The sequence below is a fragment of the Oryctolagus cuniculus genome, chromosome 1 (genome assembly GCF_051225735.1).
Source record: "Oryctolagus cuniculus isolate XC-2025 breed Fujian yellow rabbit chromosome 1, ASM5122573v1, whole genome shotgun sequence".
Classification (NCBI taxonomy): domain Eukaryota; kingdom Metazoa; phylum Chordata; class Mammalia; order Lagomorpha; family Leporidae; genus Oryctolagus; species Oryctolagus cuniculus.
The window spans coordinates 93,135,882-93,160,931 of NC_142867.1; the positions used below are offsets into that span (position 1 = coordinate 93,135,882).

Below are 25,050 nucleotides of genomic sequence, written 5' to 3' on the forward strand. Positions count from 1 at the left end.
TTTTGAATGTCCACATTAGCTACAAAAGAAATCGGTGAGGCATTTTACATGTGTACATACACTCACACACACACACATACTTGGGCCATGTTTTCAGGGTTCAGTGGATGAAACACATTATCATTGTTAAGTGTAATGTTTTAAAGAGATGACTCAGAATTTAGCATAAATGTAAGCCTGTTCTGCACAGACAGCATCAATCTTACTTCTTTGGAGGCTAAGTAAGCAGATGATTCTTTAAATGGTCATAGATTAGTTTTCTTTATAGTTCAAGAGTAGAAGTCACCAGCAGGGAATTCACATTAAACCACACAGGGAATTAACTGGGTCAATCTCTTGCCATCTCTGACCCTTTCTCAGGCAGATACTACATGACAGTCACATCATCACAACAGTCACACCCAAGAAAGCAATTTGTCAAACAAGCACCAGACAACTGGGAATAATTTTCACCATATTCAGCCAACTTTAGCCTGAACAAAAAAGTTTAATCACTAAAATATTAGCTATTAAGGTTCCAGATGATAGGATAACCCAAGTTATCCCAAACTTTTTCTTGTTTAAAAGTGGGCAATTGTATTTAAAAAAATAAATCAGAAAGTAATATGGCTTCAAGTGAACAAATAAATACATATTGCTAAGGAAGTCTTTGCATTATCTATTGCTTTCCTCTTGATTTGGTTCCAAGGATAACTTCTCCCCAAGTTTTCTAATAAGTTCTGCTAGATCTTCTGTATTCTGAGACTTTTCTTCAAGGAGTTCATAGCGGAGACTAGAGATGTCTTGCTTAATCTCCTTCAGTTCCCCTTTGGAAAACAAGAGTGATGAGAATTGTAAATATGCAATGCAAAGAGACAAGTGATTCTGGGACAAGATGAAATCAGTTCTAATTCCATGCATATCTGTATTTTAAATCATTACAAATGAAACCACATCCTACCGGAGTAGGTTTCTATCTTCCCTAGGACCTATTTTGGTGAACAAAGAGATTAAAGCAAAATTGTAACAAAGTGCTGCTAACGTGAATTCGAGGGAAATGGTAGTGACTGCTGTAGGAGTCGGGGTAGCAGCTTCACCTTGCTCCAATCTCCCATAAAAATAGCTTTTGAGCTGGCAACTGATATTTGTCCCCAGTGTGGAGAAATAACCCATTTCTCACTACTTGAACAGAACTGATGGTTAGTGAGCGCCTGCCCTGCACTTCATCTTGAAGCTCCCTCTCGCCACACCCAGCTGCGCAGCTCCCCCTCAATTCTGCATGGGATCCTGCGTCCTGGCATGGGCTCCACTCACCTTCATTCACTTCGTCGCTCTCCTTGTCTATCTGGGCTTTCAGGACGTATCTCTTAATGAGCCTCTTCATTATTTTCTAGACAGAGAAAGGAGAAATCCATCTCAGTTTTTGAATATTCATGACAAATCACTCACTGGGAAGAAGTCTCCAAGTCTTCCTCCCCTTAGCTTTGGAAGGCGTGGCTATCAAAGTTTAGGTGATTCAGCTGGCAGGGGATGAACACTTCCGAATTTTGTTTTTCTTTCGAAAGCAGTTTTCACATCACCAGGGCTAATGACTCACAGCCACCTCTTGAGAAAGGAATAGGTTTGGAACAAATATCAAATGCTTTGTGTCCATTGCTCTATCTTTTATTTCGAAAAGTATGAAAGCAAGATAAAACCATTTCATGGGGAAGGTTGAAGGGGTGCAGCACCACTTTTGGAAATGGGAAATGAATCAAATATCTACTGCCCCACTGAAAAATGTGGCCAATTTTGATTTTATGTGTGCTGTTAATTTAGGGATGGTTAATTTCTCTAGTGCCTGAATTTCTAACATGTAAGTGTTGCTTTTACTATAATATGGGGGTTGTCCTGCTTTATTTCTATCAGTTCCCCTTTGAAAGTAAGTAATTTTTATAAAAATTGGGAGACTCAGCTTGCATGCAGGAAGTCCTGGGTGGATATCCAGATAGGCCAACTCCAAAGTTAAGTGGTAAACAATAAAACTCCATGTTCAATAACTTATCCTAAGGATAGAATTTTAGTACACATATGTGTGTTCACAGTAGTACTACTTATAGTAGCATGGGGAAAAACCATTCATTTTCCATTCAACAGCAGATTATTTTAATAAATTTTCATATGCTTATGTAAATAGGAATATTACACACCCATTGGAATTAGTAGGAACATAAATTTTTAGAGTGAAAAACACAGGCTGTAGTGAGTACTATGTAAATACTATTCCTGTTTATATAATGACACATTGTATTACATTAAAATGTATGTAAAATTCAACACATACATACATGGACTCAGACTGATAGAATAGTCACCAAAAGTAAGCAGTTTTTATTTATCAGTGGTGGGATAGGAGATTATTTTTACTCTCCATGTTTTTTTGCAATGTAAGGTTTTTTTTTAAACAACAAATTTGTAGACTTAAGCTTCATGATTCCAAAACTTTATGAGTCCAGCACTTACAAAGTGCCTGGAACATGGTAGTTACTAAATAAATATTTGCTTAGTTAATGCATTATTTTGATATTGTGAAATATCCTAATGTTTCTTTTTTAAAAGAACAACATGATAATATTAATTTTAATATTAATTGATAATATTAATTTTACAAATAGCTAGCCTTATTCTTTTAAAAATTCATGCTTACCTGATACTGTCTTGGAGGCTTATTGAAACTATTTAAATGGAAATCTTCTGAACTTCTTATACTTGGTTGCTTGTCATGGCCAAGCTATAATTAGAAAAGAATCAGAAATCGACTTTTTAAATTTTTAAGTAATGTCATAAGAGAGTGTATGTTATGTACCTGAACTCACAGCCTCATATATATAAAAAATCATTCTATATGCATAGCACCATTTGGGATCCCAAAGACAAACTACAACCTGTCTGCCATAATCTAACTCTGAAACATAAGGCAAGGCGCTTAATTTTTCCACTCTCTCTTCTGACAACAAAGGGAGTGGTCTACTGGACTTCTGTCATCCTTCAAGCCCTGCTAACATATGAATTTATGAAATGCATGGAAACTTCTATATGACGTTTTAGATGATATAATGGGACCCTTCACTTTCAACTGTGATTTACACCTTGGGCCATTATTCGATGTGAGGACTATGCTCAGGCTCATACGCATCCTCCAGTTCTGAGGAAGCGTGGAGGCTGAGCACAGGTCATCATGACAGGGAAAGACTCAGAGAAAAAGGGCCTTGGATTTACCTGCCTGCTACTCGTGAACTCACACACTAATAACTTCATTCACCTAGCGTCTCTTCCATTCAGTACAGGACATTAGTGCATCCAAAAGGTATTCATGGAAATAGGAAGGTGAAGAATTAGGCTTCTTTGGGATTTTAAGGCTAATTTGTGGTCCTCAATGTGTGGGTATGCCAATCATGCTAAGTTACTGCACTGAGTTCCACAACATACCACACCCATGGAGACAATACTCTTTTTTTGTTAAAACCTAATAGTTTATTAACGTCACATAAACATTCTTTAATTTTCTTTTGTCCACCTGAAGGCTTTTGCGTTGCCATTCCCAATTCTTAAAACACTCTTTTTCAGTCCCATATCCTGGTTAACTCACTCGATTCTCATCTTTTGCATTTTAGTTAAAAAACATGCTTTCCTCAGAGAGGTTTTCCCTGCTCACTCTATGAAAAGTTGACCTTGAGCAAGCTAGACCTTTTGGTCCCTTCATAACATACATAAAACTGACAATTATGTTACTCTCTGGTTTGGTTACATATTTATTGTCCACATTCTTCTAAAGCTACAGAAGGAGAGATTTGTTTAGTTCATCGCAGTGTTCCTCATGCTAGGACTGGCAAATGGCAAATGCTCAAAAATTGTTGGTTGGTAAAATGAAGGAAGGATGTCACTAATGGACTTCACTTGGCTTCTGAATACCTTGCTGCACAAGACATACAGCCCCTGGTTCACAGACCAGCTGGTGGTAAACACACATCTGAAACACAGGGAATTGGACACAAGGTGTGAGGCAGATGCCTAAAGAACTTTAGAATACAGTATGGTACAGAAATAACAACAATGTTTGGAAAGGTAGAGATAATATTGGTATTTTGGGCTGGAAACTCTTTATGGTTCTGGGGAGAAGTACCCTATGCATTGCTTAGCTTCCCTGCATTCTTGTCCTCTGGCCACTAGATGCCAAAGAGGGCTTCCCACCCCTGCTGTTACAATCAAGTATGTCTCCAGATATTATCAAATTCAACCTGGGGATGAGAGTGAAGGGCTAACCCATCCCTGACTGGGAAATACTGGTACAGTTTCATGGTATATGACTAAGTAACTATAAATTCATTCAAATCATTTTTATGTGATTACTTCTGCTCTAAATCAGAAATATAAAGTTAGGATTAAAATATGTTTCTGCAAAAACATTTCTAGTCCGTTTCTAATATGTCATAGAAATTCAACAAGTACCTGTTTAAAAAAATTCGAATAATTCAGAGAAATAAATACTATGAGGAATATAGCCAATGGTGTAAAGATGCATTATTGCCACTTGGTGGCAGAATATCCTAATATATCTTCATTTCCATCACAGCTACTAAACAAGTTTGAAGTCTGGATAATCACATCTGTGATACTTGCACAGATACAAGGGAATTCAAATCACAATATTAACAGTGTTTCTGGATCTTGCAGACATGCATAACTCCAGAGGGATGAGGAATGAGAAGTCTGCTACTAGAAGCAGGAAGGACTACATATAAGCTTTGTTCCTAACTGATGCATAGTATATACCCTCTCCAATGAAACACTGTCTATCCCTTTTTTATATGCCTTCCACACATTTTCTGCATTCTTTATGCTTTTTTTTATTTCCTAATAATTCTGTTCATAGTGGCATTTCTCATCTTGTAATTTCAGTAAGGTTAGAATGAGGAACACTAAATACTTTGTTATTCATTAAAAGGAACATGTGTACTAGAAACAGTACCAGTTTTATATGACCATGGTAAAGTCCTACATTTCCCACAAGCACAGTGACCCAAAGCCAGGAAGGTATAAGCAAAATATCCAATCATCAGGGAATGCAGTTATACAATCAGGCCCCGTTGTGTAGTGCTTGTAAATCTCATGCTTTGGAATCATGAAGATATGGGCTTTTTTATAATTTTTAATTATTTATTTATTTGACAGGCAGAGTTAGACAGTGAGAGAGAGAGACAGAGAGAAAGATCTTCTTTTTCCATTGGTTCACCCCTGAAATGGCTGCTAAAGCCAGCGCTGCGCTGATCTGGCACTCCCGGGCCACAGCAGAGAGCTGGACTGGAAGAGGAGCAACCGGGACAGAATCCGGCGCCCCAACCAGGACTAGAACCCGGGGTGCTGGCGCCGCAGGCGGAGGATAAGCCAAGTCAGCCGCAGCGCCGGCCATAGATATGGGCTTTAATTCTCTCTGTCACTTGTTTGAAATGGGACTTTGTATAAACTATCCTCAGGTTCCTAAAGTATGGAATAGGACACATGGTATCACCGTAAGACCTAATATGAAGTTCAAAGAGATCAGGTTTATAAAACACAGAGCTTGACACATAGTAAGCATTCTACAATTCTCAATAGCTGTGATTGAACAAAAGGACATACTTCCCACTACTTAGATCTATTTCGTGTTAGCTTTAATCTAGCCAATTTCTTATGGGGATACTTTGCCAAATACTGTGTCTAAACATGTGCTTGAACCCATGACTCCATCATTCAGGGAATGAAATACTCAGTGATTCCCACACTCTGATGAGCATTACAATCTCCAAAGTCTTCTTTAGGAAAGAAATATTTCCAGGCCCCACTGCCAGAGATTTTAGCCCTTTAGATCTGGAGAAGAGGTTTGCAAATTGCACAAAACTACATAAGGATGGTACCCTGGTGAAAACTGAATCTGCTGGAGCCACTACTTCATGTGATTGTTTCATCAGATGATTGAAGATATAGCATTGGCCCTAGGTAATGGCTATATTTTCTGGTTATATGACCAATTCTTAAAATCCTCAATACACTGCAGACTAGACCTGTTCTATAGGTCAAGAAATCCTGCTCTGAAACCAAAAACTTGAGATAAATTTACTCTGAAGCTTGAATAGAGCCATTGTTCAAGAAGCTATTTGGCATTTTCAGGTTAACCCATGTAATAGTGCATGGCAGAGATCAACTTTTAATTTATGCTATTCTTTCAGACTGTGCATCTGAAAATTTAATGCTAGCAAACACGAAAGTCAGGGACCTTCAGAGCTGAAAGACCTGATCAAAAATGATGAGCAGATCTGCTTACATTGTTTGGAAAAGTACTTTTATATGCAGCTCATCTGACTGATTTCTATGGTATACTTAGAGAATATGTGAAGGCAACATTTTTGCAGCTAACTATTCAGTTTAACTCTCCAAGGGTCAGAGAGAAGAGAGTAAAATAGCAACTGGGCCATCTCAGTGAAGACCTTATGAAAAAGGATGAGCAAAATCCACATGAATTTGGTAAGAATGAGACATGAGAGTTTTTCTTTATTAGTACATATCAAGACCAAACTTGTTCCAACAGGAGCCCATTTCAGTAACAATGGGCAAAAATAATTTGAAAAGTAAATGGTTGCCTCAAAAAAAAAAAAAAAAAAACTCCACATTTTTATCAGGAATACAGTTAATGTATCAAATAAAAACCAAGCTGTGTGAAAAGGGGATCAAGTTCTGTTCATCATAAGCTCACCTAGCAAGGGAAAATAGATACTTGTGTTGATTTTAGCCTTCAGGAATCAAATGCCAAGACAGAGTTAGAAGCATGAAATATGTTCATGGTTGTACCTTGAAAGGCAAGGGGGGATGGAGGAGAAGACAGAAAATGCCTCTAGACAGAGAGCCTGAGCTCACCTCTGATAGAATGAAAGGTGAGAAGACTTTCTGAGAAAAGTCAGCCCAGTGGGGAACCCTGGAGGAAACATTGCACATAGAGGAGTTCTGTGCCCAAGAGAAACGTCCGGGATCTCAACAGCACAGCCAGCCAAGGCAAGGAAGCCTACTGGCTGTCCCAGCTACTATAAGGCTATCTGTTGATAGGGCTCCCAGCAGCAGGTTCTCTCTTGAAAGAAGATATGAGCAGCACATCTCCATGGCGGCCACAATTTGCAGTTGCTCGAAGGGGTATTTAGATTGTTAAACTGGCATGAGAATCAACACTTGATTCCATACTTCACGACTAAGGTCCGACACCACAGGCTTGGTATTGCTCCTGGAGTTTGTTTTAATCAAGAGTTAAAATATGTGCTATTGGGAAATATAAAATGATTCAAATCTCATTTAAAGACACTTTATAGGTGATTAAAATCAATGCTACAGATTTTTTGAGAAGTCACAAAAAATAGAATTATTTGATAAATACTGTAGTTTCTCTAATAAAGAAAGCAAACTCCGTTTGATTCTTCTCTTGTCTCCAAAGGCTTATTATCAAATATTTATCATACTTTCAGCACTAGTATTTTCTCATTAGAGAACCTTAAGATTTAATTTAAATTGACCTATTTTGATAAAATGTTGAGTTACTTACAAACAAGTATCAAAAAGAACTAATTCTCGCCGGCGCCACGGCTCACTAGGCTAATCCTCCGCCTAGCGGCGCGGCACACCGGGTTCTAGTCCCGGTTGGGGTGCCGGATTCTGTCCCGGTTGCCCCTCTTCCAGGCCAGCTCTCTGCTGTGGCCAGGGAGTGCAGTGGAGGATGGCCCAGGTGCTTGGGCCCTGCACCCCGTGGGAGACCAGGAAAAGTACCTGGCTCCTGCCATCGGATCAGCGCGGTGCACCCGATGCAGCGCGCTGGCCGCGGCGGCCATTGGAGGGTGAACCAACGGCAAAGGAAGACCTTTCTCTCTGTCTCTCTCTCTCACTGTCCACTCTGCCTGTCCAAAAAAAAAAAAAAAAAAAAGAACTAATTCTCTATAATAAGGGTATATCACAATTGTATAGGGTTTATAATTCACAAAATATCAATTTCATCTTCCCAACAATATGATGATATGGATTGAATAGCTTTTCAACCCTGTTTTATGGATGATGAAACGTAAGTTTGGAGAAATAAAATGACTTACTCATGGGGCAGAGATAAAATCAGATGCTAACCTTCTGAGTACTTAGGTCAGTGCTCCTACTATATCTACCCAAAAATAAAATTTTGGTAAGGAAAGAGTGCAGTGAATACAAAATACAACTAAACAAACTGCATTTCACATATGAGCGGACTTCAAAACATTCATGGAAAATGGAGTTTAAAGATAAGTTCATTTTGGTACAAAAAGAATTGAAATCCATGCATGTTTTTTTCATAACATCAATTTTCCATGAAGTTATGAAAAACCTTATATGCTTCCTTTAAGCTTCATATATTTATAATACATAGAGGGAAGTTAAACATTTAAGATGAACTACATCATTCCCAAAATGTTAGATTTTGTTAAAATATGATTAATTATACATTCCTTGGTACACATGTCACAAGTGATTGGGATCAAGCAGTAAGTCACCAGGCATAGTTGGACTCCATTCTGAATATATCCAATACTAGGGAAGCCTTTGAAAAATCATTAAATCATTTCACTTTGCTCCAGGTATGTTTTGCAATGTGTGCAGATGATTTAACTCATAAATAAAATACCTTATCAAAGTGATCTATCAAATTATAAAATCTTTTGAGTTGCATACTTTTTGGAGACAGCTATCCATAGTCTGTAGATTACTATTTCCACTACTGTCCTTCCATCCGCTCACACATTATTTCTTTCCACAGGCATTTATGGGTAACAATGATATGAAAATATCAAAGATCAGAGTTGAACGAAGATATGGACTCTGTCCTCCAAGTTCCACACCTTGATCAGTTAGTTTGCCTCTCACTGGTCTAGGGGTTGGTTAATAAACCATGACCAATGTTTCATCAAGGAAGAGCCAGGAGGAAGAAATTGAAATGTAAGCAGCAAAATAAAATTCTAGGTAATGTTATTTCACTTACTTTAATGATTCTTCTGAGGCTGTAGTAACAACTGAGGCCTGAGAAGGCCATGCAATTTGTCTGAGTCCATAGTTGGGCAGTGGTGGGAAAATCACTGTGTGTGTGTGTGCGAGACAGAGAGAGAGAGAGAGAGAGAGAGAGAGAGAGAGAGGCAGAGAATTGCTGGCAAGCATACCCTACAGATACTAATTTTGTTACCTCTTTTCAATCAATGTAGGCTGATTTTCAAACTTGTGACTTTCTATCATCACTGTTACTATTTATATTCAATTATTTTTCTGGGTAACATCCATTTACAATTTTTAACTGAATGCCATCTTTAGTTTTCTGTTTCCATTCTTTCTCTAGGACTTTTAGATAGTTTCATTTCTCAGTCTTGATTGAATTAGCATCACTGCCAAACTGTGTCATTACATTTGTTCTTCCTGTTCTCTAGTAATAGTAATAAAATCACAAATAGCTATTATGTACCTACTATGGGCCAGATACTGTTGTAAGTATTTTATTATTAACTACTAATTTAATATTCAAAAAACTCTTGGATGTTAACAGGATTACTGTCTGCATTCTACAAATGATTAAAGCATCTTAGTGAGGCAACATTCTAAGAAGAACACACAGAGACACACATCATTATGACAGAAATTACTTACAGAATATTTGAACTTAATTGTTTGTGGTGGTTAACTGTTTTATTCATAACCCTCATCATGAGATGCAGGGTGGCAGACTTTTGATTTAAAAAGCTAGATAATAAATATTTTAGGCTTTTTAGGTAACACATACTATCTGTCACATATTCTTATTTATTTTTTGACAACCCTTTAAAATGTTTTTAAAGACCAAAAATCCTTTAACTATCAACTGAACAAAAACAGGCTGAAGACCAAATATGGTCTAAGGGACATAGTTTGTTGATTCCCTACATTAGCTTCCTAACCACTATACTATCCTCTCTATAATGAAATCAATTCTGTAGATCTATTGTATGCATTATTTTCCATTTTTTAAAGTTTCCTTATCTGAAAATATTTTGTTTTTTTTGCCAGGCAGAGTTAGACAGTGAGAGAGAGAGACAGAGAAAGAGTTATAGACAGTGAGAGAGAGACAGAGACAAAGGTCTTCCTTCTGTTGGTTCACTCTCCTAATGGCCGCTACGGCCGGCGTGCTGCCTGATCCAAAGCCAGGAGCCGGGTACTTCCTCCCGGTCTCCCATGCGGGTGCAGGGACCCAAGCACTTGGACCATCCTCCGCTGCCCTCCCAGGCCACAGCAGAGAGCTGGACTGGAAGAGGAGAAACCGGGACTAGTACCCGGGGTGCCGGCGCTGCAGGCAGAGAATTAGCCAAGTGAGCCACGGCGCCAGCCTATCTTTAATATTTTAAAACACACTATAGATTCACCCGATATCATATAGGCAAGTCAAATTAAACTTGTATGAACAGAAAGATTCTGCCAATTTTCAACAACCCCAGTATAATGACTACCTCGGGAGACCAGGGATTATTTTCATTTTTGCCTTCTAGTTATTTTATTTCAAGCCCATACTGCTGTGGTTGAGTCTGACTGTGGCAGGCCTTGTAGAATTTACACATGGGCCACAACTGCTGCAGCTCTGCCTGCCTTGTTATTGTTCTCTGGAATTTCTTCACATTCAAGTTCATCAGTCTTTCTAGGGCTCATGCTTCAGGGTTTCTGTTATTCCAAACTGTCCAGATCGGAAATGGAGAATGGTTGACCTACTTGTTACAGAGATGGTTAGAAAGGAATTTTGGAAGTTAGAGATCAGAAAGGCCTTAAGATTGTTGAGAGAGGAAAAGTACTCAGCTTAAAAAACAAAACAGAGTGGCCTCCTGCCTTAGCATTGGTTTCCTATGAGTAGGGGGTGGAGGTAGCATGGTTCTGGCCACCAGGACAGAATAAAAGAGCTTACTGAGTGATGCTTCTAAGGACAGAGTCAGGTAGCATGCCTTACTTTTCCTTTGTCCTTACCCCTCATTCATGCCTGAAAATGGGTGGAAAGGCAGGAATTGAAGCTTTTATCTTGCATCTAATTGTCATGAAAAACCCTGGTATCACAGAGACTTACCCATCTCACACTGCATAACTCTAGTGATTTAAATGAGAAGGAGAAAAATAACTCTCTTGTTAAAACCCCCCATGTTTGGGTTTTTTATTGTGTGTCACAGAGTACAATGCCTTCCTGATACATCAGCCTTCCCCTAATTCAGCTTATTATCATTGCTCCTCAGCAATAAGCATTATTTTTGTTTATTATGAGAGAGGCAGAAAGAGATATAGACAGATGGACAGACAGACAGACCTCCCATCTGCTGATTCATTTCTCAAATGCTCAGGAGCTGGGAATTCAATCCAGGTCTCCCACGTGGGTGGTAGCAGCCCAACTGCACAGGCAACCACCAGCTGCATCCCAGAGTGTATAGTAGCAGGAAGGAGAGCCAGGGCTCAAGCCTGAATCACTCCAATATGGGATGTGGGCATCTTAATTGCTGTGATAAATGCCCATCCTTAGCCACAAACATTTATGATGCTTTTACTGTATGCATCCTATGAGAAAGGAAACCAGTGTTCATTATGAACTATGACAACCACAAGAGTTGTTATATTCTCAGAAGTGCCTTTTTGATGGCTACTTGATTATTGACAAGCATGGAGAAACTCCTGTCTATGCGTGCTTTCCAACCAAGGGGCAGAAAGTTAAGTGAATTTTCTCTTCTTTTTGAAAGTCAGGAAGACAGAGAGAGACAGACAGACAGACACACAAAGATATCACCCCATTCACTGGTCCACTGTCCACTGTCCTACAACAGCTCCAAATCCAGGAGCTGGGAACCCGATTCATATCTTCCACATGGGTGGCAGGAATCTAACTACTTGAGTCATCACTACTGCTTCCCAAAGTGTGCAACTGCAGGAAACTGGGATTGGGAATGGAGCCAGAACTTGGACGATGGCAATCCAAAAAAAGATGCAGGGGTCCCGATGGTATCATAATATATATCTTAAGTATATACATAATTCTTTTTTGCTAATTGAACATAGGGCTTATTTTCACTTCTCAACAGATTATTAACATAAATTATTTAATTGGTATTTTATTTATTTCTTCAAGGGACTTCTGAACATTTGTCTCTTTTCCTCAAAAGATAAGCCTGATCACACGCATGATTTCATGTTTTCAAAGAATCTTACCTGTTTTTTGTCAAGTGATAATTTTGAGAGGTCTTCGTGACTTCCTAAAATTCCAAGTTTCTTTTCCTCATTTCTCTATTAAAAATAAATAGTAAAATGAGTACAAATGCATTGCCAATTTTACTCTTCATTCCATACTGTAAGAGCTGTCTAGTGTAATTCCCAATGAGTTTCTTAAAGATTTATTTCTTAATTTGAAAGGCAGAGTGACAGAGAGGGAGATTCAGAGAGAGAGAGAAAGAGAGAGAGAGAGAGAGAGAGAGACTTCTATCTGCTGCTTTATTCTCCAGTTGGCCACATGTCCCGGCCAGGCTTAAGCTAGGAGCCAAGAACTTCATCCTGGTTTCCCACATGGGTAGCAGGGGTCCATATACTTGGACATTTTCTGGTGCCTTTACAAAGCATAGCAGAGAACTAGATCAGAAATGGAGCAGCCAGGACTGGAACCAGCATTCCAGTATGGGAATGGCTTAACCCATTGTACCACAATGCTTCTCCTTCCCCGCAATCCTCAGCAAGTTCCAATGAAGGAAATAAATGTCCTTTGACAAGAGCTTGGAGTTTCGTTTGGTTGCTGAACTCTCTCGGGTGGCAGTGCTCATCAGACTTGGAAACTACACACTTAATGACATGCAGTTTGGGAAATTTTTGCCACTCAACCTGCTGAGTTTTGTAAGTCATCCACCAAAGGAATATCACAGACTATTTTTCCAAAATTCCTACACAAAAAAATTAATAATGACTACATGTAACAGGGCCTTGGAATTCTCAAAGCACTTTTATATATTTATTTAATTTTATCTTCACAATATAGATATAATTTGTATTTCATATGACAGTGAAAAAAAACTAGAACTCAGTTTGTTGCTTACTTGGGAATTCCAACTTGTAAGTGGCCAAGAGAACAGGAATTAGAATATGTTTCCCTTTTATAAATGGTAGAATCATATTATTGCAAGGAACCTTTACAGTCACTTGACCTGATTGGTCATCCAATGTAGGAAGATCTATAAATCACCAAATGTGAATCTTCTGGAATTTATTGATTTCCAGCAACGATAGAGAGCTAACTACCTTCTATGACAGTCCTCTGTTCCATTAGTAGATCTTATTGTTATAAGTTTGTTGTTACTTAAAACTCCAATTTAGCTTTTTGCAACTTTTGCCTATTGCTTCTCTGCCTATTTTGGAATGGACCAAAAAGCAAGTGTACACCCTAACCAAAAGTGGAGGTTATAAAGATATTCTTTGTAACTTTCAAACTTCCTTTTTCATAAGAAACAGTCTGCTCGTTCAATTCTCCCTCATATTATACTATATTCATCTCTTTCTCCATCCTGTGCTTCCTCCTTTGGATGCACCTTGTATCTCAATGTTCCTCCTGGGTGTTACATCTGTACCCAGCAAAGGTTTTTGCAGAGAAAGGCCTTGCTCCCTCCCCAGATACACACATCATCTCACATGTCCTTTCAACATATTTTACGATATTATGACCATGCTTTCCCCTCAAATAGGAAATGTGTCTTTTTATGGTTTCTTCAGCTTGCATTGCTCAATAATTATTGTTTTTAACTAATATTCTTAGCTCTTTCTTTCTGAGCTACTTACTGCCAAGCATGATCCTCCACATCGAGTGTGAGCAATTGATTTCTGAAATTTTCAGTGTAGAATTTAAGAGTCTGCCTAACTGCCACCAGTCATAGTCAGCTGCTGATGCTTTACCTAGGTCTGTATGTTGTGAGTGAAATGAAGAATAGTTAGACCCAAGAACAAAAATGTGTCCTAAATTAGCTTTCAACATTCACTGCAGATCATGTGTTATATTAATGAATATTTCCTTTAGTCTTCAAATAGGAAATATCCAATGTGCTCATAGTAAACAGACCCATTACTAGGGACTTGCTGAGGCGGGCATGCATTGGACTGGACATGTCATCCTGATCTGTTTCTTAAAGTGGTATGGCCAAGTGGTTGCAATAGTCATAGCATTAAACAATATGATGATACATTATCAAGCCAAAATACCTTGTTCATCTCTGCATCCTCTTGGAAACCTTTTTTATGACCCTGGAACAGTTCAGATATCCATTTTTTAAGCTTCAGTAAGAGATAAAACAGGGACTTTGGACTTGGCACCAGATTGAAGGGAACAGGAAGTGTTCTCCCCTCTTCAAAGTAGGAAAACCAAAGTTTGGCCCTCGCAAATTTCCACTCAACATCAGCATCATCCTGTACAGATACACATGCAGTTCAGCAAGGACATGCACAGACAGAACTACTGAGGTGCTTCTAACATTGTTTGGTTAGACAAGAAGCACTGGGTCTAACAACTACACTCCTGGACCCCAAAGATGCTCCAAGGTTTTCCAAAATGTTAATGTTCCACACACATGCTCTTTCCTAAATCTGTCTAAAATTTTATGAAACTTGCCAAACTAAATAAATCTCAAAATGTGCATATATTTATAGATGTTTTAAACATATAAATGTATTTCCTATATTCTTAAAAATAGTATGAAAAATTATTCTTTCATTGTACAATAGAGTACTCATGAATTCAAGATGCAGGCCAAGATTTCTGGAATAAAAAGTTATGTTGTCACACTCAAATTGAAAAGGGGTTGATTCTGAACATCACTGAACTAGACTCAGATAACAGCAATATTTTTTGAATAAAATATAAATTCATGTTTATACAGTATTTCTAAAGTTGTTTCTCTTTTTGACAATAATGAATCAGACATTTCTGCTCCTTCTGCCTTATTGCCTCACCACATCCCATTGGTTCTGTTTTTGGAAGCAGAGTTGAAATTTCCTAGATCATTGGTCAAATGCTAAAATAGGGAAAGAATAAAGGAGGATGGCAGTCCATACTTTCATCCCATTGCTGACTTGGCCCGTGGAATAGTTATAACATGTGGGCACAGACCATAAAAGTGTAGAGAGATCATACCTCAATTTCCTGGAATGAACTGTTGATCATTGCAATTAACATATTTAGCAAAACAATGACCATCGTAACATTATAGACTCCATAAAGAACATAACCGATGTTTTCAATGAATTTGTGATTACAGTTGATCACCACTGATTTCACCTCAGAAAGTCCAAATATAGCCCAAAACAGTGTCTTAAAACTCTCCTCAACTCTGGAGAAAAAGAAAAGAAGTATAAAAATGCATAAATAACAACAGTTGCAAATAATGAACCTGAGTTGATTTAGCCTCTGCAAATTACTAGGTGTTCATGAGCAAATTCTTTACTCTCTAAGCCTCCATTTTCTTTTCTGTAAAATGGATACAATAATATTTATTGTTAGGATTGTTGCAAGGATGAGGTTACATTATGCATCTAGGCACTTGGCTCAATACTTGATGCATAGTTAGCACTCAGTACTCCATCATAACTTTATAACCACAGGTATATTTAACATTCAAATAGTCAATTGCTTTGGCAATGGAAATGATAATGTATTACTAAGCAATCATAATATAATTTGTTAGAATCTTCTTTAGGTTTCCTACTCAAATGTACTTCAAAACTTAACAATAAAAATAATATAATATGTATCGTAAGGGAAAATATGACAATATAGTAACATTCAGCAAAGTGTTGACCACTGTAACATTGTGGATTCCATAAAAACATTAACAGGCAATGTTACCAAAATCATTGACATGTCTTAGACAGGAATTTGAATGCTTTTAGGCATAATTATTGATCAAAGTTAAGCCAATCTGCATAACCCAACTGATTTCATTTCCCTATAAAACTGTACTGTAGAGGAACATAAATGAGAATAGGTTTTGTTTCAGTTAATACTCATTGTACACTGAAGACCTAATATTTGAGTAATTTATTGCAATTTATATTCAGCAAACTATTTAACTTGTGTGAATTTGTTTCCTCTTTTTGTGAAATGGAGATATAAAGAGTTGTACAAGAGGGATTTACCATAGTACCTGGCTCCAAAAATGTTAGCTATTTTTATTTAATGTGAAGAACAGTCTTATTTTTTAGAGTTTTTCCAACTTTTAAAGAAAAATCCTGTATTTGCTGAAGACAAAGTAGAGATGAAGTTGTTACCAAATATTACTTATCCCATGGACTAAAGAAATACTGCTAAAGGAATATTTATTTCATCTGCAACTTCCATCATAAAATCATCTGAGATCACATACGTTGTAAATGCTTCATTTTGTTTTGCACCAATGTAGTAGGAGTAGAGGTTGAACATTCCAATCATAAAAGCCACAAACACCATGATGAATATGACCATGAACTTGAAGATGTCTTTTACTGTTCTTCCAAGTGATATCTGCAGAGGTCCAAAACTTTCATTTGCTGGCAAAATATAAGCTATTCTGGAGAAACTCAAAACTACAGCAATTGCATAAAGTCCTTCAGATATAATTTGAGGATCAGAGGGGTCCCACTTAATCCTAGCTAGGAAAAAGCAAAGACAAACCTAAGGTAAGTTTGCTGTCAAATTTCCATAGTGGAATAGCATGATAGATAACAGCTCAGATTATAGACTCAATATCTGTAAAAATGTATAAATATATATACATAAAATTCATACACACACTCTCAAATACACACACATAAACACACATGTATATATATCAACTGAAAGAACTTGCAAATAAAACTAAAACTTTAAGTAAAACTAAAAGTTTAATTTCCACATCTTTTAAAATGAAGTAACACTGCTTCTACCTCTCTCAATAAATCGACATATGTTTAGTGTTTAGAAAGTGCCTTACATTTAATAAATGGTAGCATTTATTATATAACCTCAATTAATATAAGCAAAAAGTTTGCATAAACTATAATTATATTATAATGTAATCTGGGGCTTATAGAGTAGTGTAGTCATTTAAATTAACTATATGTCATTTTTATTGATCATTCAAATAACTTTATTTTTACTATAAATATGTAGCAATTATTCATGATGAATTTTTCACTCATTATTATATCAGGTCAACAAATCCAATAAAGAAACTATTCTGAAGATAAATGCATAACAATATGTAATAAAAAGGAAAAATATGAATATAAATTGTTCTTGCTATTTGCTGTGAAATGGAATTAGGAAAGGATAACAAGAAACAAGGAAAAGCTGCTTCCTTTTTATGGCACTTTGAATCTAAAAATAGGATTATCTGTAAATAGATACATAACTGAGTTTTTAAAAATTGCAAATGGTGCATAATATTTGTACATATTTATGGGTACATACAGTATGCAAATTTGGTGCATGTATACAGTGTACTATGAACAAATCAAGGTAATTAACATTGCCATCTCCTCAAATATTTATCCTTTGCTTGTGTTGGGAAGCTTCAGACTCCCCTTTTCTAGTTATTTAGAATCATACTATAAATTGTTGTAGACTGTAGCTACAGTACTATGTTAGAGAGCACTAGAGCCAATTCCTCCAAGTTTGACTGGATTTTGGTGCCTATTATTTAACCTTTCTCCTTCCCTGCCTCCCTCTCCTTCCTGGTCTCTAGTGACCATTGCTCTACTCTCTTCTATGAGATTGACCTTAAAATTCTGTATATTTTATAAAAATAAATTAAATGTAAAACAAACACTAAATATTATAAATAATATATATAATAAAATGTGGCTCTTATGATATATAGATAATAAACACATAGAAGTGCCAATTGAATGTTCACTGATTTCTTAATGGAGGGTTTGAAATAAGTATTCAAAGGGAATATATTTTCCCCAATCCAGATTTCTACAGATAATGCCTTTAAGCAAATGACTGGATCTACTTCTTCCCTTTAGTCACCTTCCTCTTGGGGAGCTGGAAAAACTCCTCGATTGTTGAGTTGGGATAAATAACTGGCATGAATGGTTCAGCATTACCCTCTTTCTCTTGCACTTTTTCTTCGGGTCTCCATGGAGGGGTCACCCATGGAAGGCGCATGCTGCCCACTTCCATCCACTCCCCCACCCTGAGGACTGTCCTCATTCTTTGCTGCTGAGAATCTGAAGGTCAAGTCTGCCTAATCTGAGGTTCAATATTAATGAGCCCATTGGCCAACAGACTCGGATCACTGCCATTCACCCTGAATTTTTCCAGTATTAGTGCTAATTATCTGGTCTTCATATTAACTTACTGTTTTCAACTATTCAAGGCCTGATTGAGAAATAATGGTGTTGTTTATTGGGGGTCCTCTCAGAGACCCCAACAATTCCTTTCCTTTCAAATAGGTTATATATCTATGAAAATGGTACCCCAAAGTGAATGTTTTAATGTATATATTTATAGGATGTGATGGCATATTTTGATATATGTACACATAGCACAAGGATTAATTCAAGCTATTTAACATCTATCACCACACATACTTACCATTTTTGTGTCTGTGGTAACATTTAGCATGTATTCTCTTTTCAAGTTCATCATGCATTATCATTGACTATAATCATGCTGTTCAATAAATCTCCGGAATTTATTCCTCCTAACACTTTTGTACCTTTGATCAGTATCTTCCCTATTTTTGCATTCCATCTCAGCCTCAGGCAAACACCATTATTCTCTGCTTCTATAAATCTGACTTCTTTAAATTCCACAACACAGTGAGGTCATGGACTATTTTTGTCTTTCTGTGCCTGACTTATTTCACTTAGCATAACATCCTCCACATTCATGCACACTGTCACCAATGACAAGATAGTCTTCCTTTTTTAAGACTTAATAACTGGGGCCGGTGTTGTGGCACAGTGGGTTAATGCCCTGGCCTGAAGTGCAAGCATCCCATATGGGCTCTGGTTCTAGTCCCGGCTGCTCCACTTCTGATCCAGCTCTCTGCTATGGCCTCCCAGGCAGTAGAAGATGGCTCAAGTCCTTGGGCCCCTGCACCAATGTGGGAGACCCAGAAGAAGCTCCTGGCTCCTGGCTTCAGATCAGGGCAGCTCCGGCTGTTGCGGCCAATTGGGGGTGAACCATTGGATGGAAGACCTCTCTCTCTCTGCCTCTCCTCTCTCTGTGTAACTCAGACTTTCAAATAAATAAATAAATCTTAAAAAAAGACTTAATAGCAATCCATTGTGTATATATTCCACTTAAATATAAACTATTTTAATAGAAAAGAGGATTAAAATGAATTAATGATATAAACTATTCTCAATTTAATTTAGTAGTCAATTGACCTGACAGGTAAAGGGAGGTAGTTTTATGATTAAGAGAGGCTTCTATAGCACTCTGGCCTCAGAATCAGCCCTTAAGGCATTTGGATCTGGCTGAAGAGCCTATGAGAGTATTTTAGGCATGGAAAGCTAAGACACTGGCAAAAAAAAAAAATCCTAAATGAAAGATCTCTGTGAGTGAGATCCCAGCGCAAAGAACAGGCCATCAAAAAATGAGGTACCTTTCTCTGAAGGGAGGAGAGAACTTCCACTTTGACTATGACCTTGTCTAAATAAGATCAGAGTTGGCAAACTCAAGAGGCTTCCATAGCCTTGGCAGCTCATGACAAGAGCCTAGAGTGATTACTGATGTCATAAATAAAGAGTGTCAATTGTTAAATCAACAACAGGAGTCACTGTGCACTTACTCCCCATGTAGGATTTCTGTCCTTAATGTGTTGTACAATGTGAATTAACAGTATAACTAGTACTCAAACAGTACTTTACACTTTGTGTTTCTGTGTGGGTGCAAACTTTTGAAATCTTTACTTAATATATACTAAATTGATCTTCTGTATATAAAGATAATTGAAAATGAACCTTGATGTGAATGGAATGGGAGAGGGAGCAGGAGATGGGAGGGTTCCAGGTGGGAGGGGAGTTTTGGGGGGGAATAGCCACTGTAATCCAAAAGCTAAACTTTGGAAATTTATATTTATTAAATAAAAGTTAAAAAAGAGAGGTTTCTAGCCATCAGGAAAGGAAAAAGCAGCAGCAGAAGGCACACTTCTTCAGGTACAGGTGTTGAAAACTAACAATTTGTAAGAATTTGACAATATCCAAACTACTATTGATGTTTGTTTTATAATAATATTCTGCATTTTTATTAATGTTGACTGTGTACTGTAAACTCACCCAAATTGTAGTATTTCACATTGTCTCCCAAGGTAACTTTTGTCAAGTCCTTCAAAGTATCATTTGCATCAATGATGCTCTGAGCTTTAGAAGCATGCCAAAATGCCATGAATCTTGCAATAAATGATGCTGCAAATATCGCTAACATACCAAAATCAAGCATATTCCACAACTCAAATAAGTATTCCTTGGGGCCTTGAGTCCAGATTTCTTTACATTCAGCCCATATCATGCCTGCATCAGAAAGGGGTTAAAATATCAATTTATTTTCACTAAAGCAGTAGCTCTTCAACGAACAAAATATATTTTAAAAGTCTCAGCCTGACATTCAATACTCTTCAAAATCTGGCCACAACCTGCACATCCAGCCATATTTCCCACAGCCCCCAAAATTCCACAGCAACAATATCAGTGCATTAATCAAAAGCAATTTGGCAAAGTTCATCTAGAGCCTTAAAATAAAAGTCATACTGTTGATAAGACTGTATTAAAAAGATGTTCATTATAGAAACAATTGATAACCAAAACTTACACACACATACGCACACACATGCATTTAAAACAGAAGCAGTTCTGGGACTTCCACACAGATGGAATATTATGCAGCCACTTGATATATTTTAATAATCATCTTGATGCAGTGGACATGAGAGTGTTTCTCCCTGACTTCTGGTTTCACGAATTTAGTTGCTTATTGGTCTCAGATTCTGCCTTCTGAAAACCACGGCCGATTTGCTCAAGGCCATGCTTTCCCTGAACTGCTCCCAGCCAGTGACTAAGTGTGCCCCTTCTTGGGAGACACAGACCCTCTGAAGCCTGATTTTGGCCCATGGATTTCCTAATGGTCTTGAAAAGTACTTTTTAGGCTGCATGGAGACCTATGATGATATTCCCAGTCTTTCTTCCCTCTCTCCGTCCGTTGGCATTTGACTTGCATCTTTCCCTTGCAATCTCCCCAGCTTTCTCTCCATCTTCTCTCATAAGATATTTTTCTTAATACAAATTTCCATTTTCCCTAATAAAACTCACTTAATCATTGCATCTGATTATTAGAAGATATGGACACTTTGGAAAATCTTTGGATTAATGCAAAATTAAAGGGTCTTAAATATTACACATTGTATAACTCCATAATGAAAATAAGCATAGTGAAATACTGGAAGGAATTACAAGACAGTTACTGTAATTACAGTAGTCGTCTCCTGGTGGGTTAAGAATATTGCATACTCTTTTAAAAATGTAGCACAGTATTTAGGAGCATAGTGTAATATTGCAATCAAACTGACCTGGTTTTGAGATCTTCCACTTTTTTCCTTGAAACCTTTGGCAAGTTATTTAAAATTTGTAAAACTCAGTTTATAAAATGGGGATGGCAGTAGTTTGTACCTAATTCATAGGACTGTTATAAGATGTAGATAATACAGTACATATGAGACACACAGCACAGGTTATGACACTTGGAAAAATATGGCAAACTATTCAAAGTTTCCATGATTGGCACATATTTTCTTTTTCAACTTGAAGACTCTTACTTGCCTAAAAAAGAAGTTATTACTTTACTGCTATTCTCTTTAAGATACACAACTCTCTGCCATCCTGCCTTCTAGAGCCATCTGGAGAAACAAAATTCAAAGTCCAGCTGCTGGTCAAAACCTACTTCCATCAGGGAGTCTTTAAACACCTGTGGTTGCAATTCATCTTCTCGTAGCCTCAGCAGTCACCTTGCCCCTTTCCCTTCAACATTAGTCCTGAATGGCTGTTACAGAACCCACCAGGTGAACAGCAGGCACACTCTGGATGGTTGCTGCTTTCCAAGTGTATCTCATAAGCTCTTCCCCAAACCAGTATTCTATGAAGCTTGGAGGATATGGTTATAAGAGAATATAACTTCATTGCTTATTTTAGGATTTTGAGTTATTTCAGGTTAAAAGAAGAATGAATTTCTATATACTCTAGGGGATCAAATTTAGCACAGGAAATATCACCGATGTGCACATGCACATGTATGTACAAACACACACATAACACACACACAATTACTTAGTACACACTAAAACTGAAGGGAATTTGAACTTCCATGGTCCAGGTTTTTACAGAACTGCCCTTCTCCTTCCTCCTACTTCTCCTCCAGCTTCTTCTCATCTCTATTGAAGAAAGAGAATTCTTGGTACCAACGCTGTGTCAGTGAAGATGTAAAACTAAGCAAACACAGTGAACACTTCAGCCTAAAGAAACAGTTCCTATCTTATTTCTCCTGAGGACCCCGGGGAGCTGCTAAGCACAGTTTGAAATCCATCATCTAGTTCCACTGTGCTGTCAAGCTGGGGACCTCTCCACAGGGAACAAGCCTATCCTTCAATATGTGCCGCCATATGAGACTCGCTGTTTCTGAAGACTGCTCATGCCTTTGTCGAATTTTTAGGATTGTTCCTTCAATATGGATCTGTTGGTTCTATTTCTGCCCTCTAGAGCAGGGAGAATGAGTCCGCTCCTCTGCCTTTAAGTTTCTTTTCAAAACAAATACATTAACCCCACTTGTGTGCTCATTAAATCTATTCTTCTCCAGCACAAGACAGCTTTACCATGAAACTAAGGAAGTTGAAGCTTTAAATGTTTTGCCCAGGCTGCTTCTAGGTCCCGTTTTGTCCTCCTTTTCTCCAAGTGGAGCCCTCCAAATAAGTCAACCTCAGATGCCACACGACTTGGATCCACCGCACCATTTACCCTGTGAGTAGGCTTGCTCAGGCCCCTCAAAGGCTGTTATGTGGAGGGGCCACTCTCTTGGGTTTACCAGGCATGGGATGCTCTGTAACTACCAGTGGCAGCTGGAGCCACCCACAGCGCTGCAGAGGTAGTCTGGTCAATGAGCAGTGACAGCACTCACTCCAGTTCTTCTGCTATTGTCGTCGACCCAGGATTACATCTGCTTTCTCAGGAGCTCACAGTGGCCGTTCGGTGCCAAGTGCCCCTTCGGGCTTCATTTCATAAAGTGTCATCAAGCATGCCCCCTCCCTGTGTTCTTGCTACACGTACCCTCATTGGTTTAAGCGAACTATTCTGCCTTGTCAAGATCATCTGGAATATCAGCTCTGTCACTCAGTCTTTCAATCTTTGGTGAATTAAAAATCAGCTTTGTGTTCTGTGACCAATAATGTGAGTCTTCTCTCAACCTAACGATGTACTTGCAGCATCTGATCTCGGAGGTTGCTTATTGTTAACATGTCCAGAAGATACTACAATTTTCATTTATTAATCTATTTTATTTATGTTGAAAGGCAGAACAGCACAGGGAGAGACATAAAGAGAAAGAAAGACAGAGAACTCCAATCTACTGATGCAATCCCCAAATGTCTGCAACTGCCAACACTGGGCTAGGCCTAAGTGGGGAGGTAGGAACTCCATCCAGGTCTCCCATGGAGATGGGAGGGACTCAACTGCTGAGCCATGACCTGCTGCTTCCCAGGGTGTGCATAAGTAGAGAGATGTGATCAGGAGTGGAGTTGGAGCGTGAAGCCAGGCTCTCTGATAGGGAATGAGGGTGCCTCAGCATGGTGTCTTAATGACTATACCAACTCCTGCGCCTAAAACCTTAATGGTAAGTTTAAAAGGAAAATAGAGGCTGGTACTTAGGCAAAGCTGTTTAAACCACTGCCTGCAATGCCAGCATCCCAAATGAGTGCTGGTTTGAGTCCCAGCTGCTCTGCTTCCAACACAGCTCCATGCTAATGCTCCTGGGAAACCAGAGGAAAATGGCCCAACTCCTTGGGCTCCTGCTCTAATGTGGGAAGCCTGGATGAAGCTCAGGGCTTCTGCCTTTGGCCTAGCCCAACCCAAGCCATTGCAGTCATTTGGGGGAGTGAACCAGTAGATGGAAGATTGCTCTCTCACGCTCTCACTCCCTCTCCTTTTCTTTCTGTAATTCTGCCTTTCAAATAAATAAAATAAATCTTTTAAATTTTTTTTTGAAAAAGGAAAATAAATACCAGTGTCAGAATCTGAGTCAGGAGTGTAACATGCTATAGAGGCATATCTCCCTGCTCTGAGTTGTTCATTTTTTTCCTTTAAATAAATACTGTGAGACGATCTTTGTTATGAGTGGAACAACAGTTCCAAGGAAAATGCTTTTAGTCCTCAGAATAAAGATTAATTTAATATTATTGGTTGAGGTTTGTAAGTGAAAAACTAAAGTTTATAAATTAAGAGTGTATTTGTCTATTAATCTGAGGAGAGTGATTTATGACCATGAATGAGACGGGTATTTGTTATCTAATTCTCTTACATGAAACTTATTTTTTTTCAAAGTGTCATCATGTACTAAAAAGAGTGTATCTTGCATAGTATGTCTTCAATAGGAAATTCTACTCTTATATAGAAGGAACATATAAACTCCTAGTGAAAAGTTGAATTTTTCTATGTGCCAATCACTGTATTAGATATACTAACACATTACACATCTATAACACATGAGCTCCAAGCTGCCAATAAGATCAAAGCAATGCTCAAGTGATTATTTTTTTCTTCATTTTAATCAGGTATTAGTGGTGAAATGATATTTAGGTATTATAGTTTCAACAATTAAATTAGAAAAGAAATAGTGAAAAGTAAAGTCCTTTTTCTGGTTCAAGAGTTATTATTACTTTGGTGAGATTACTCATCTCTTATGCCATTACCCATGTGTTTACTTGAAACACACCTGAGGAATGAAATGATTCAGAAAGTCTGAATACCTCTCAG

The 25,050-nt window shown here is 38.0% G+C and overlaps 1 protein-coding gene across 3 annotated transcripts in view; it reads right to left on the minus strand.

Moving 5' to 3' along the window:
- Window positions 1–467: 467 nt before the first annotated feature.
- TRPC6 (transient receptor potential cation channel subfamily C member 6) overlaps window positions 468–25,050 on the minus strand; it is a 129,917-nt gene continuing 105,334 nt past the window's right edge. Inside the window, exons 6-13 of one of the 3 annotated variants that reach the window (XR_016219601.1) lie at window positions 20,317–20,550; window positions 16,431–16,691; window positions 15,203–15,398; window positions 14,275–14,478; window positions 12,250–12,324; window positions 2,666–2,749; window positions 1,294–1,369; window positions 468–806 (exon numbers count right to left, since the gene is read on the minus strand). Coding sequence is in view for 2 of the 3 variants with exons in the window: in XM_002708603.5 (XP_002708649.1) it covers window positions 655–806; window positions 1,294–1,369; window positions 2,666–2,749; window positions 12,250–12,324; window positions 14,275–14,478; window positions 15,203–15,398; window positions 16,431–16,695; window positions 20,317–20,550 (1,286 nt within the window). In the remaining variant the exon portion in view is untranslated. Of the gene's footprint in view, window positions 807–1,293; window positions 1,370–2,665; window positions 2,750–12,249; window positions 12,325–14,274; window positions 14,479–15,202; window positions 15,399–16,430; window positions 16,696–20,316; window positions 20,551–25,050 lie in introns of all 3 variants that reach the window. The other 2 variants (XM_002708603.5, XM_089312128.1) reach the window with 2 other exon arrangements.